The 16176-nt window shown below is 40.5% G+C and overlaps 1 protein-coding gene across 6 annotated transcripts in view; it reads right to left on the reverse strand.

Annotated features, from left to right (window-relative positions):
* Positions 1–2955: 2955 nt before the first annotated feature.
* MKX (mohawk homeobox) overlaps positions 2956–16176 on the reverse strand; it is a 69139-nt gene continuing 55918 nt past the window's right edge. Inside the window, exons 5-6 of one of the 6 annotated variants that reach the window (XM_025204426.1) lie at positions 5637–5670; positions 2956–5532 (exon numbers count right to left, since the gene is read on the reverse strand). In XM_025204426.1, coding sequence (XP_025060211.1) covers positions 5351–5532; positions 5637–5670 — 216 coding nt within the window. In that variant the 3' untranslated portion in view covers positions 2956–5350. Of the gene's footprint in view, positions 5570–5636; positions 5671–14036; positions 14118–16176 lie in introns of those variants that run through there. The other 5 variants (XM_025204430.1, XM_025204427.1, XM_025204431.1 and 2 more) reach the window with 5 other exon arrangements.

Raw genomic sequence — 16176 nt, forward strand, 5'->3', positions numbered from 1 at the left:
GGTCAGGCTAGATGATCTGTTCAGGTCCCTCCTGACCCTAGCTACTACGAAACTATGGAACACCCTCACTTTAGGGAGCCCATCAGAGAATTCATGAACACTGCTGACAGAGAGAAAATGAACAGGGGACACTAGGAGAGAATCTGCAACTTACCACAACTCTTTTACATCTTAGTTTAATAATTACCAAGCAAGACTTGCTTGGAGTAGTGGTACAAGATACTGCTGTCAAGTGAGGCTCCATGCTGGGAACCTTGCACTTTTCTTTGAAATGTATTAATTTTGCCAGAACGTATGGAAGAGTTGAGCCTTAACCCGATATATGTGCCATTTTTCCAGCTGGCATTCTGGGCAGCCATATTACTGAAGTGAATTTTCCATACACACATGACCTTTATATGCATTCCTGATGTCTTGTGTCTTCCGAGTTCTGCACGTGTTCTTCCCATTACCCAGTGCTCACCAGAGAGATGCTGCCTGGCTTCCAGATGATTACTGGGGTTCCCGAATAGGCCAGGAATACTATTACATTTTAGAGCTGGTGGGTCAAGGATTAGAGATAACACTTTACTGCACAGCCCACTGTGAGAGTGGTCATTTACAAATCCATCAAGCTGGCAATGCTCAATTCAGAGCCACCAGGCAGTAGGAACAGCCAGAGTGAGGTCCACATTGTAAACACTTCTGGATCATCTATTGACAACTTTATAATCACCCTGTTTTTAAAAGCATCCATAATAGAGCACTCCAATCGTCTCCCTTTGGAATTCACATTGCGTATGACTCACTCAAATGGACACAGGAAGCTTGTGGTAAAATTGGGAAGAGAATCTAGGTCCTCACCAGAAAAGCATCTTTTTTCTCTTCAAGATAAAGTCTCTTTACCATAAAGGAAAGAATTGTCCCTAGTTTGTGGTTATTTACAGCACTGTAAATCAAGCACATGCCATGAAATACCAATAAAAATTGTTTAAAATCACCCTTAAATAGCTAAACTCTCAGCAGCAGCTCATAAAACGAGACTTGGCAGTTCTTAGGTAGTTATGGTTAAATTGACAGTCCTTTAGGGAGTTAAGATAGCCAAAAGCAGTAGTAGTTAAGAATGAAGTGATAGATGGTGGACTTTGTCGGCTGAAGAAACTTTCTAGCAGGCTCTTGAGCCTTGCGCATGTTGATTAGTCTTGGGAAGGGAGAAGGCACACAGCAGCTCATGGCAGATTTTTCCACTGAATACTAACCTACTGGATCATATATTCATCATCCATATGGACCTTGACACCAAAAAGCTAGACAGGAGAATGATCTTGGGCATAAAGAATTATGTTGCCATCTGCACGTAATAGGAGACTTTTCAGGCAGGAAAAAAGATAGAAGGGGAAGCAAGTCCAAAAAGAGGCCAAAAGGGAAAAGTCAAAAACATGAAGAAGGGACCAACAGCGTAAATGAAAAAAAGAACATCCATTAAGAAGCTACATCTCAGCTCCTTTTTAAAAAGTCAGGTGTGTGAGTTATATTAGCCCTGAGCCAGGTTGAACTTCCGTTGCCAATAACCACATCCACTGCCAATAACCCAAGCTGACATAACAGAAGCATTAGGGAGGGCTGGGATTTTTTCCCCTGTAGCATTAGGCATTCACATCTCTTTTCCACTTATTTTTCAAAATGTATTGAGTATTGTAGCCAACCTCCTCTCTCATTGTTAAGCAAGATGAGTTACAAGATGGAGCTCAATCCAGAGCCCTAGGCTTTAAGGAGCTTCAGACTTTGTCCCGAGGCCTGGATCTGAATTTTGCAATAGTCTCTTACCCTGTTGCCAAACACTTCTAAACTCTGGCAAATCTGGGCCCACATTTTTGCAGCATGATCCTGACTTTAGTTTCTGTGCAGTATATCACAGCAATGCAGCAGGGTAACTAACACCTTGCCCCCACTCTCCCATCTACCTATAGTGCCCTGGCACTATAAGGCCAGAGCACCTCAGTCTTTAGGGCATGTATCTTTGCAATGGCCCACCGAGGTAGGGAAGCAGTATTATTCCTCTTTTACCTCTGAATATCTAGCCTATGTCACTTGATCAAGGTCACAAAGAATGCTTTCCAGCATAGTGGGAACAGAACCTGTATCTTCAATGACCCAGATTAGAGCTCTACCCACCAAACTATCCTTTCTCTGCTGCAAACTCTCTGGATATGCTTCCAAAATGCAGAATGCCAGAAAGCACTGGGAGCAATCAGGGTCTTCCAGTCGACTGAATGATTACATTGATTTTTGTGATTTTAACCCCAGCCTGAGCATTAGGTTGTTCAGGAAAACCTCCAGTGTTCAACTCACAGGATTTTTTTCATTTGTTGTACATGGGGAATGGAGAGTACAGTGACAGCTGAACCCTAATTCATGTACATCATCTCTTATTCACACAAGTATTTCATTGAACAACAGAAGTATGTAAGTCCTTGATCATTCCAGCTGCAGAGCATAACTGAGCACCTAGGAACATAACTCAGCCCATCCCTACCTAAATCCATTACAGGATGAAGACCTGAGTTCTTCAGTGCCAGCAGATAGGTATATTATATGTGGCCTCTTTAAGTGATCTAGACAAGAAGTCCTATATGTATAGGCAATGTCTTTCCAAGCACTTGGACCTGCTTTCTCAGCAGGATCCAGTCTTGTTCCCCATATCCTTCAATGCAGTGGCAGAGCCATAGCCCATTTCAATCAGTAGCTCAAACCTGGCAAAGAGCCCATTTTCACTTGGGATTCCCCGAGCAACTCCATACAGCCATTCACTAACCATGACACTGAGTGATAGGCACCTGTTTCCTAACTCTCTCTGCTAATCACAGACTGTTTCCCATTCTACAAATGTGATATGAAAATAGAGAGGTTATGACATTCATATGATGTCTAAAGGCAGAGAAATAAACATTTATTTCAAAACCAGCAAGATGTGTTTGCATTTATTTCTTTTATTAAAATGGTTACATATGTCAAAACAAAGAAGAGCAATAGTAATAATGTTTGTTTTTCTTACATCATAAATAATTGTCTCCGTTAGCTGTTGGCTCAGCATTGATCATGATTCTTGTTATTTAAAAACACTCATTATTAGCATTTGTGTTTTCAGAAAACATTAAAAGCAGCAATAGAGAAAATAAATTAAAGAGAATTGTAACAAAATGATGCCAAGTATTTGTTAAATGTAAAACCAACTTGATGTGTTTTACAGGTTATTCTTTGTGCTTTGATCATTTAAAAAAAAGAGGCATGAACAAGTATTTCTACAATGGTTTACTTCTCCAGTTTTATCCCAGAGAAGTCACTGATAATCTTTTAACATGAAAAATATTGTTGTCATTTATTCAAATAAAAACACTGAGGACATATCTAACGGAAAAATTTGACAAGACAATTTATTGTCACAAAATATTTAATACCAGAATAACTTATAATAGTATGAACAAGAGTGAAGTATTTACTCTCCATTCTTAGGTACAAACTCACATTATTATGACAAAATCCAGTAAACTCAGTTATCAAAAATCGTTGTCATGGAATTGTAGACACATAATGATGCAAGTCAATAAAAAAGTATACTTCAACTGTTCATACAGTCATGACATACATTTCCAGCTTGGCACTTTATGTCAATGCAAATCAGCAATTTAGAAAACAAAGTAAAAATATATATGTACAAAATATTTTCATATCAAATCATTTTCATTGTACACTAAATAAAACCCAAAATATGTTATGTTACATCAAGGAGTATCCTAAGAAGTCACATCAAGGTTGATGTTTGCTATGTATCTTGACTAATGCAACTGGAATAGACTATACTTACAAATTATTTCTACCAATTCTGCAGCCACTGAAGCGTAAGGGAGTTTTATCACTGACTTCAAGTGAAGCAGGATCAAAGTCATATCTAGATTCATTATTGGCTCACCAAATAGGCTAGCAGTAAAAAATGAATAGGTTACCCACAGGCAAAAAAAACCATCTGAACCTTCATAACAATTAGTTCTTTTCCAGTTTTCTGTAACTGATTCAGTATAAATTATATTTGGTTTTACCACTGTTTATTCAAGCACTGTAAACCTCATTAGAATATTGTTATATGATTCAAGAAAAACTCGTACACCAAAAAATAAATCTGGTTTTACATTAATTATTTCACTCAGTATCAGTCAAGTTTAGAAACTCTGAATGTTATTTTTAACGCATGGTTTAGTATCCACTTAAAAACCTCTCATAAGTAAATGCCCAAATTTTTCAGAGTGTCGTGTTCCATATGGTTCTAATTTGAGTTTTAACTTTGAGTATATACAGTTTTCATTATGTCTTTTTTCTCATTGCAATGTGAATTGTCAATCAACTCTCTTCATTTGATACAATATGTACAAAATAAAAGGATTTTGGACATAGTCAAGCTATAACAATTTCTATCATAGAATCTTATTGAGCTCCAATACAAATAAAAATTGCATGATAGATTTAGTTTGGTACAAAGAGAAATCAGTTTTCATTACTCCTATAATAAATTCAGTAAGTCAACAGAAAAAATTTAGAAGTATGAAATCCAATTTAAATTTGCACAGGGTCTTGCTGCAGCCTTTTAACTATAGATTTTTAAAATGAATGCAATGGTGAATTGTAGGTGTACTTTTAAATTGATGTAAATGATCAATATATTTCCCAAATCTATGTGGGTTCTACAGTATTGCACTATTCAAAGTCATGATTTTGGTATTCAAACACATTGCAGATTCAGGTAAGAAACATGCATAACAACCTTATTGTCACTTTGAAAAAACTTACTGTACAACTTTTATAATACTGTGATTTTTTTCAAAGATGTAACATTTTCATTAAGACTTACCAGTCACCAATTTGTATAAGTCAAATATGCAGCAATTCTCAAGGGCTTCCAGCAGTAATGTGTTTAGCCCTAGACTGCCAAGCCCACTTGGAATAATATACAAAGATTAAGTATTATGGCAATGTCATTTTGAGGCATAATTGTGTTGTACTATGCCCACGTTATAGCTTATTTTTTAAAGCAAGGCACTTATTATTATAGCAATGCAGTGATGCACACTTGATTAACATAAAATAAGTTAATATTTTGATAAAAACTGATTTTTTATAATTTACATGCCTTTTATAGAAGCAATTGAACATTTTATTTAATACAATGAAAAAGTCTGAGTCTGAGGGAGCTTTTTTTTTCCACTGACCATAAAAGGAACCTATTTTCAGTATTTGCTTTGCATCTGTGGGTCTGATTTTACTGAAAACCAATGCTGTTAGGAATGTCCATTTGGCTCAAAAAGGTACCCCCACTCTCTCAGAATTGTTGAACTAATGGCACTTTAACAGTCTTTACTTCTGATATATGTGATGACTTTTGAATGATGCAGCTGGTAGTTCCCTGTAGTTTATCCTTTCCTTGCGCGAGGTTTGTTAGAGCCATAGCCGCATTGATTTCCTTCCAGTATGTTTCATCTTTGTTTGTTCCTTTTCTGTTAGCTGCGCTAGATTCAAGCAACAACAAATATTTACATGGCTTACATATATACAATAGGGCAAACTGTACTGAAGAATTCAAGTGGCAAATGTAGCCCCTTACTCACCTTTCACACTTGCTAGGTCCATTGTCCAAAGTTTCTGAAAACAGAAAAAAAAATTATTGTTTTTGTTCATTTTGTTCATAATATTTCTTAAAATGTCCCCCAACCTAACATGAAATTGGTTAATGGAGAGATAAGCTGGCTTCTGAAATCAACATAAGGTTTCTTTGAAAATAGCTGGACATATGACCATAAGAAACATGAAAGCTGAGTCATAGTCTTATAGGCTAGGGACAGACATTAAAAAAGCCTGAGCCTGAACTAATTCAGTCTTTGCAGGGTAGTCTAACCTGGCTAGGCTGAACCAGTTTGTAAGTATTCATATATCCCCTCTGGACTGAAGAAATGCAGCCACATGCCTGCAGTAGCTCAGGCTAGAAGCTGGGGGATCCTAGAGCAGCCTACCCTTCTCTTTCATAGTTTCATAGTTTCAGGGTCGGAAGGGACCTAATAGATCTTCTAGCCCGACCCCCCGCCAGGGCGGGAGAACAACCCAAAAACACAAACAAAACCACTCACCCTAAAAACAAAAACGGGACTCAAATGAGTCCAGCCAGGTAAGTATCCAGCCTCCTCTTAAAGATCCCCAGGGTAGGGGCCAGCACCACCTCCCTTGGAAGTTGGTTCCAGCTCCTAGCCGCCCTGACTGTGAAGTAGTTTTTTCGGATGTCCAATCTGTACCTCCTCTCCATCAACTTGTGCCCATTATTCCTTGTTATGCCAGCAGGGGCTAGGGGAAACAGCGTCTCCCCCAAACCCTTCTGGTTCCCCCTAGTGAGTTTATAGACGGTCACCAGGTCCCCCCTCAGCCTTCTCTTGTGGAGGCTGAATAGGTTCAAGTCCCGCAGTCTCTCACTGTAGGGTCTGCCCTGTTGTCCCCGGATCATGCGGGTGGCCCTCCTCTGGACCCTCTCCATGTTGTCCACATCCCTCCTGAAATGGGGCGCACAGAACTGGACACAATACTCCAGCTGCGGCCTGACCAGCGTCGCATAGAGGGGGAGGATCACCTCCCTGGCTCTACTCGAGATGCACCTGTGGATGCACGACAAGGTCCGGTTAGCCCTCTGCCCAATCGCTGCTCCTGACCAGTGACGGAGCCAGCAGGGAATTACACAGCATTTACTTGCACAGCAGGGAGTTACAGTGTTTATCAGCCCATCAGGAAAACAAAAGCCTCTCTCATTAGTTGAAGCTCTTCTTTTAGCTCCAAAAAGTCCCAAGCAGACACTGTCTTGTCTGCCTTACACAGACACCTCTCAACATTAGCTAGCATACCATATGCTGGCTACAGTCTGTGTTGTGGCAGAGGGGAGGAGGGGCAGGAGGAAGCCAAGAAACACTGCTTTGCCTGCCGTCTCTGCTGGAGCTCCAGCCAGGGAGTACAGGGGCGAAGCTAGCCCTGCTGTGAAGCAGAGAGCCCTGTCCAGGGCTGCAAAGCATTTGAGATGCTGGGGGACTCTAGTTTACATTAAACCAGGAAGAGGTCTGGGACAGACATTGCATAAACCAGTTTGACCCAAATCAGTTAAGTCTGATACTAAATTCAACCAGGTTTATCTCAAACCAATTTCAGCCATCCCAGCATGAAGGAACAAGTTAGATATAAAAATGAATTAACCTACCATAGTGCTAGGGACAGACATTCAAAAAGCCTGGGCCTAAATTGATTCAATCTTTGCAGTTTAATCTAACCTGGCTAGGCTAAACCAGTTTGTAACTGTTCAGACATCCCCCTTGGACTGAAAAAATGCAGGCACATGCCTGTAGTGGCTCAGGGCAGAAGCTGGGGTGGTGCTAGAGCAGCCCTCCCTTCACTTCCACAGTGCTGGCCTGAGGGTGTGTGGCCAGGCGCTGGCAGGATGCTCTGATTAGGGAGGGTTCCCCCACCCTTGACTAGCCCAGCAGGGAATTGATAACACCATGTTTATCTCCCTTAACTCAGTGTTTATCACCCCATTAAAAAAAACAACAGAACGACATTACCTGTTAATTCTGCCTTTGCCCCATCTGCCACAGCATGGACCATAGTCAGCATGTGGTCTGCTAGCTAATGCTGAGAGATGTCTATGTAAGGCTGAAGAGATGGCAGAATCCCTGCTTAGAGAGGAATGGTGGGGAGCAGAAGCCAGGCAGATGCCTGCAGTCTCTGCCAGAGCTGCAGCCAGGGAACAGAGGGGAGGGCCCAGCCCTGCTGTGGAGCAGAGAGCCCAGCCCAGCCCAGAAAGCATGCTGGGATGCTGGGGGAGTCTGATTTAACTTAAACAAGCAAGGGATCTGGGACAGACATTGCATAAACTGGTTTGAGCCATATCAGTTAAGTGTGATATTCAACCAGGTTGAAGTCTGAGGTTCAAACTGGTTGAAGTCTACATTCAACCAGTTTTATCCCAAACCAGTTTCAGTCATTTTCAAACTGGTTTATGTGCACTGAAGATCTGTTCTGTTACATGTTTAAACCAGTTTCTGATCTCTTAAACTGGTTTATGTATAATATCTGTCACTAGAATAAAAGGCAGCCACTTCCATCATGACAATCAATACATTTAACAATTCATCTTAGCAACACTGCACTTCACTTCAAGGAGGATAATGAATAATGCAGTATCCAAGCAGACACTAAAACATGGTGATGGGCAGAAAACTTGATATGGTGAGATGTACTGAATGACCCAGGTTGTCACCTTTACCCTTTATCTGCCTGTATATTTTTTCTTTTGTTTAATTCCACTCAATGAAGGAAGCTGTTGCTCACAAAAGCTTCTCTCTGAATTTCACTCAATAGTCACAGATTTTAAAAGGGACAGAGAGCACCATCTGTGAAAAAAATAACTATATTGGTAGGAGCTGAAGTAGAAATGGAGAAAAATAAAACAATGCCACTTCCAGAGAAGCCCTGAGATGCATACATAGCCACTAGAATATATGTAAGCTTTTTTTCTTTTGGAAAACATTCCTGTGAACAAAAAATTGTATGAATGTTTGAGGAAGGCAGGCTTCAGCGGTAATTCACATTTGAATTCCAATGTTTATTTAAATGAGTATCTGCAAATACTTTTCAGCAGTATTTAGGCAGATCTAAATGTAAGTGATTTTCCCAAAGTCATATAGGCCAGGTACAGACGTTACACTTTTACCAGTATAAGCGATTGGAAACTGGTTTATACCCATAACAGAAGTTTGGTACACAAAACTGGTCTATACCTATAACAAAACAGAAGTTTGGTGTGCACAGACTGGTTTAAAAAGGGTGGAACCTGGTCCAAGGGTCCTTGCCAAACGGCGAACGTGTGTTCTGTTTGCTACTGATCTAAACGATGCTGCTTACACAAAACCACATAACTTAGATTGATTCCATATCAGACTTTTTGAATGTCTGTACCTAGCCACAGAATATGTGGCAAAAAAGAATTCAAAAGACTTTGTTCTTCTATACTTACCTTTACAAAATACTCATCTTTTTTATTCTGTACCAGAAACAGCTCTTTAATTGTCAGCTTTTGTTTGTAAAAACAAAACAAATGGATTTTTTCAAATACTATCCTCTAAAAACTGAACTATAACAGAGCTACTACTGATTATATTGCAAAGCTTTTGCTAGTAATTGCTAGAAGAGCATGTTTGTTTAATGAATTTTGAAAACCTTTAATATCAAGTTTAAAGGCTCTTTTTGCTGCCAAAATTCCTTTACTGCTACCCTAAACTTAAATTGAACCTTTTTTTTTGGTCTTCTAGGATCCAAAAGTTTTTCAGTGTTTTACAACAGTAGGAACTGAGTCCCACAAGTCGGTGAAGAAGGCAAGGATTTTTATTCAGTGTACAGCAGGAGATAATCTGGCACAGAGAAGTACAAGACCCTGTTCCATGGAGTGATGAGCGCTTATTGTGTTAATGAGCTAATAATGACCATCATTACCCCTTGGTTTCATGGGAGGTTAAGGTGCTCAATTCCTTTAAGCACTGCTCAGCAGTTTGCACGAGTAAACTCTAAAATGATTTGATCAAATTAAAAAAGAGATGCTACTTTTTGCTTATTTTTCACCTCTCAAGCTTTGCCCTCCTCTTTCCTTCTGACCACTGAAAATAAAACCTTTCAATGCTCCACGGGCGTGTCTACACATTCATTAAGGTGCTGTAATTACGGGTACTAAATTTAATGCGCTGTAATTGGTGTTACTGCACATTAGCACAGATAAACACTTATTAAGTGGTGTTACTACTCATTAGGTTAAATCTACTGAGCATTAGCATGGTTTCTGCATATTAGCATCTTGTGTAGGTGCACCCCATGTGTCCCAGTATCAGCCCCGCAGCATAGATTCATAGATGTTAGGGTTGGAAGGGACCTCAATAGATCATCGAGTCCGACCCCCTGCATAGGCAGGAAAGGGTGCTGGGTTTAGTTTATTTTAACTATGAATGCAACATATTGGTGAGAGCCACTTGTGAATGTAAATAAATCAAGGAATGCTGAACAAGGAGAGGAGCATCTCAAATGCAGAAAGCCAGAAGATGCAATGTAATAATCCAGACCAGACACTGGTGGCCTTTTTGGGAAGCCAGTGTCCTTCTTATTTAAGTGGAAGGAATAGCCACAGGTCAGTTCTCAGTATTATCATTGCAAATCATATTTGCAAGAAACGATACAATAAGGCAGAATACTGAACCCCAATGACTCTAGCCCAAGAGGTCTGGAATAATGGCTCAGCTGAAGGGGCGGGGGAGGGAGAGGGAAGAGAGAAGCAGTAGCAATTAACTCCACCACCACTTCCCCACGGCCAAATGTCCATGGCCTGTGGGCCAGATGACATTGCTGTGCACATAGGATCCTGCCAGTGCATGGGGAACTGAGGCCAAGATGGCAGGGCTCAATCTGGCCCAAGCAGGGCCTCGGGCTGGGCCTGGAGCCAGAGCAGTGTGTCATGTCCAGAGTGAGCCTGGGGCCATGGCCATGATATCATGTACAGGGCCAGGGCCCAATCCAGTGTGTGCCAGCTCAGCCCACGGACTTGATCTAGCCCATGGACCCAGACCATACCACTTACCCGGCCCATGGGGACAAACAGTTGGACATCACTTCTCTAGCCTACATAACAGTTGATCATATGAACAGGCAGCAAACTGAGCATTTTCATTTGAGCACATAACTGCTATAAAACAGGTGTGAAGTGCTGCACATTATTCAAGATAATAAGGACGCTGCAGTCTCACCCTTGTTGGTGGCCTGTAAGCTCCGTTTGATTTGCTTGAGGTGGATTTGGTTGCAGCCACTTTTATCTTTATTGAAAGGCTTCTATTCAGATGAATATGGCATAATGGACTGGGAGTTCTAGTCACAATAAACCATACTACTTTATTTAAAATGAGTGTGGCCGCAGGGCTCTCATGCCACTTGGAGAGTACAGTTTATGCAGATTAATACTCCTGTAAAACGTGACAACAGAAGCAGCTGCAGCCCATATATTAGTAAGTTATACACTATACATCAGGGGTGGCCAACTCATGGCTCCGGAGTCCAAATTTCCGAGTCCAAACTGAGTAACATACTCGCTGCAAGCAGTCTTGTCACATGACATGACGTAACGGCTATGTAAGCTGGTCGCCGTGTGCTTGTGCAAAGATTCAAGGAGACGTATATTAACTTCTGAAGAGCCACACGTGGTTCTGGAGCCGCGGGTTGGCCACCCCTGCTATACATAGTACTCATAGATGGTAGAACTTGCACTGCATTTTCCATAGTTAAGGCAATACAAAACATCTATGGAAGGATGAAGATACAGCAATAAATATCTTATGACAGACACTTGTCATAATACTTATAAGAAACTTCTAAATATCACAAATTGAAACACTGCTGCAATTTCAATTGAGTATAGAATCATAGAAAATTAGGGTTGGAAGGGACCTTAGGAGGTCATCTAGTCCAACCCTCTGCTCAAAGCATGACTATCTCTAACTAGCACATCCCAGCCAAGGTTTTGTCTAGCTGGGTCTTAAAAACCTCCAAGGATGGAGATTCCACCATCAATCTGGGTAGCCTGTCCCAGTGTTTTACTACCATCCTAGTGAGAAAGTTTTTCCTAATACCTAACCTAAACTTCCCTGGCTGCAACTTGAGACCATTCTTCCTTTTTCTGTCATCTGCCATGACTGAGAACAGTCTAGCTCCATCCCTTCTGGAACCACCATTCAGGTAGTTAAAGGCTGTTATCAAACACTTGCTCAGTCTTCTCTTCTGCAGGCTAAATAAGCCCAGTTCCCTCAGCCTCTCCTCAGAACTCATGTGCCTCAGCCTCCTAGTCATTTTTGTTACTCTCCGCTGGACTCTTCAACTTGTCCACATGCTTTCTATAGTGGCAACTGAAAACTGGACACAGTACTCCAGATGTGGACTGCCTTACCAGTGCAGAATAGAGTGGAATAATTACTTCCCTCAACCTGCTGGCAACGCTCCTACTAATGCAGTCCAGTATGCTGCTAGCTTTCTTGGCAACAAGGGCACACTGTTGACTCATATCCACTGTAAACCCAAGGTCCTTTCTGTAGAGCTGCTTAGCCAGTTGATCCCAAGTTTGTAGCCATGCATAGGATTGTTCTGTCCTACACACAGGCCTTTGCACTTGTCCTTGATGAACCTCAAGATATTTCTTTTGGTCCAATTCTCCAATTTGTCTAGGTCACTCTGAATCCTAGCCCTACCCTCCAGCATATCTACTACTCCCTCCAGGTTGGTGTCATCCATGAACTTGCTTAGGGTACAATCCATCCCATCTAAATAAGCCCAGTTCCCTCAGCTTCTCCTCATAAGCCATGCGCCCCAGCTCCCTAACCATTTTTGTTGCCCTCCACTGGACTCTCTCCAATTTGTCCACAGATTCAATACTCATTGATTCAAGCCTTCAACTGTTCTGCACTGGTTCTATTAAAATAGTACTGAATTAAATTTCAGAGAGAGGGACCCTTCAGTATCAGGGAAATGATTTCTCAGCACACTGAATAATACTTTAGGATTTCCGGAGACAAAAGACTGTAATAGAGCAAAAGTCAGAAATAGTTGTGTTACCCATGAAGTGCCTTGCAAGGTGGAAACCTGTTTACAACTTGGGATTCCAAACCCTACAAACTGCAAATAATAAACAATATATTTTTATTAGTGTTGCTATTGTAGTTTCCTTTCTGCTGCTGTTTTTTGCTCCCAAAAGAAAAGGAAGCCAAGAGAATCAGAGTCTGATTACCAGAAACACCTCAGTCTGTTTCCACTGTCCACCCAAAGAGAGCAATCAGGCATCAGATTTGTCCTCTGGTGTTTATAATAGGAAGTATCTATCCATTTCTTACCAATGCAATCCAATATACCTTTTTATTAATGGAAATTTTCAGGGTACAGTAAACATTAAAACTGTAGTGTTCAATGCTAAGACTGCAGTAACCACACAGTATCAGCTTTTTGATACAGCGTGGAATTTTTCAGGAGTCAGATCATTATTAAAATCTGGCATATATCGTTTTTTTCATTTTAAAAGTTCTATACAAACATTAACTTGCTAATCCTAACAAATGCCCATTTTAACTGATGGCAGACATAAGACACAGAGCAATGAAGATGGCACTGTCCACTTGAAGTATCATTAGTTTGCAAAGATATGTTAAAGCAGTTATATTTATTATACCTGCTGTCCTATGAACTTAGTGGTTTCATTAACTTATTTTCCTAAGTTTAGTATTTTTTCTCTCCTATTACATTGTGAAACATCCATACAAACTGAATAACTGATCGACTACACAAGAGAAACAGGAGACTGATTTCACACAAAAAATTGCCACCTGCACAAAATGTCTTTTTCCCTAGTATATTTCCATTACACGTATCTGTTACTTGTAATAATAATAATAATAATAATAGCTAAACATTTTCAGAAAGACATGGGCTTTCTAAGCTGACAGTGTCCATTCAAAATGAATTGTCCAAAGAAAACAGAAGAAATCAGTGTCAAAACCAGAATAAGAATACAGGAATAATTCATGCAGTTAGTATAGACTCCAGTGAACCAAGGCCTGATGGTCTTGGCACGTTTGCATCAGTTTCAGCTATTTTAGATATATTATGGGGCTTTTATGATTATTACAGTCAAGACCCAGATCTTTTATAGATTTACATTCTGGAAAAAGGCTAGATTTAGGAATACAAGAAAAGTGGTTTAAATAATATAAATTACAGATACATTTTAGTCTTCATTTTGATCTAGCCAAATTATACTTACAGGTACACATTTGTAAATTATGAACAGCATTCTCAAAGTTCCTCCCCAGTGAACAGCTAAGGAAAGAATGACCAATTATGCTCCCCCCAACACTGCCTAAAAAAACCCTATCCATCCACACACCACCTACTGCAACCTATATAATGGCCAAACAGAACTAGTGTTGAAGTCCTTGAAGTCCTGTTTTTGTATTATCATTTAGAATAGGTACAAGAAAGGTAGCCTGCAACAAAAAAGGGAAAAGATGTGCGTGTAAGGTGAGAGGATACAGATTATTTAGTGAAAGCAAATCAGTGTGGAAATTAAGACATAGCACATCAGCTTCATGAGACTGAAACGTATTTAGAAGCCACTTAAAATATACAGATTCCTTACGAATTACACATCTACATTCTAGGAATAAAGGCATCTATAAAATATGTGTTGGTTCAGTAAAAGGTCCTGTATAATTTATCATCATTTAAAAATTGGCAACAGTGCTCGCCTGTTCCTCTTTCTTCCTCATGAACTTTCTTTTGTTGGTTTTGGAGACCCTGCTTTAACATGTGTTGACCAGCATTTTCAAAACAAGCAGGGAGAGGAAAGAGAAGGAGGAAGAGGAAAGAGGAAATAATCAGAGGTGGTTGACTGAAAAATGAAGTTTAGATGTGTGAGTATATTAGCGGTGAGCTGATGTCATTCTCCAGGTTACACACATCTTAGCTGTCTAATGTTTTCCAAACCACAATTTAAGAGGATGTATGACTTACACAGTGGTGTAAATCACTGCTTTCTTAAAGAGTGAAGTTGGGTTAACTGGAATTAATATTAACATACTCTTGTACATTAATGTAACTCCTATCCTCCCAAAAGACTCCACAAGTAAACCATGAACCAGGCAACATCACTAAAACCCAGTCACCTGTAGGGTGGGAAAATAGCAAGTAATCAGGTTATCAGCCTGCAGGAGGGGAAATTGTAACTAGACTCCTTCCTCTTACAAAAGTACTATTTAATATCCATGTAAAAGACACAGAACTTTTGGGAGCACCACACACAGTAAACTGCAGCTGTGGTCTAACTAGGATGGAGGAAGCATGAGTTGGCCCTTCTATGCTGAGTTGATCAGGCTTAATCAGTAGACAAACTTTTTCTGAGGACTAATACTGTGGTGTCAGGGGACACTATCCAAAGTTTTCTGGAGCATTTATAACATTTTGATCCTAGCAACTGGAATGGATGTTCTTGTCAGCTTTTTTCTGCACCATCTTCACAGGTCTGAGAGGTAATTTATGGAGGTCGGAGGACAGACAGGAAAGCTCACTCTGGATCTGACTCCGACATACAGAATTCCTTACAGCAAAGAAAAGTTCTCTCTTTTTCCTCCCCAGCAAACTTGTTTCTGCAAGTTTCCAGCAGAATTCTTCCAGGTGGTTGACAGCCTACAGCAGTGGTTCTCAAACTTTTTTTTTCGCGGACCACTTGAAAATTGCTGAGGGTCTCGACAGACCATTTAATAAACATTTTTTGTTCTACAAATCAAAGCTCACAGCTCATATTTTAATATCAGTAGTCTTAGCTTACAAGTACAGATATTCTCGATTGTTCCGCAACCTTTCTGCAGACCACCTGAATGGAGCTGTGGACCACTGGTGGTCTGCGGACCACAGTTTGAGAACCTCTGGCCCAGAGAATCCAGCCTCCCTGCCCTTGGAATCACTTATATGCTTCTTCCTCTGTGAAAATGTCTATCTACTTGCTGGAGAGGGCTGACTAGATTTTGCTGCTGCAAGAGCATGTGTGTCAGCTAGGAGCAAAGGATCTGCTTGAGTTAGAGCCAGTCTGGAGGTGCTGGAAGAACATCAGGCTGTCTGTGACCTATGGATCAGACCCTCATGCATCACAGCAGGTATAATTTCATGAGTGCATGGGTTCAATTTGGCAGGCATTTCCCAAAACTTCATTTTGTAGCGTTGAAAGAGAAAAGATGCAATAAATTTTCAAATGAATGACTTGTGGGCCCATGCTCCAGAAAACAGCTCTTTACATTGATGATCGATCTCCTTTATTATTATCTTATTTCCAGCCTGGGGAAGGCTGTGGTGAAGTAGTTCCAGCTACTTTTTGCCCTCATTCTTTTCAACCTGATTTTCCATCTGTGTTTGGTTCAGAGACCACCCTTGGTATCACAAGCCACAAGATCTTGTTGACTTGACTTTGGCAGGGGGTAGAGAGCATATTTGAGTGGCCCCAATTCCAGAGGCTGTAGAGGACAGTTTTACAATAGTTTTGATTTGTAATTA

This window comes from Alligator sinensis, unplaced genomic scaffold (genome assembly GCF_000455745.1).
Source record: "Alligator sinensis unplaced genomic scaffold, ASM45574v1 scaffold309_1, whole genome shotgun sequence".
NCBI classification, from domain to species: Eukaryota; Metazoa; Chordata; order Crocodylia; family Alligatoridae; genus Alligator; species Alligator sinensis.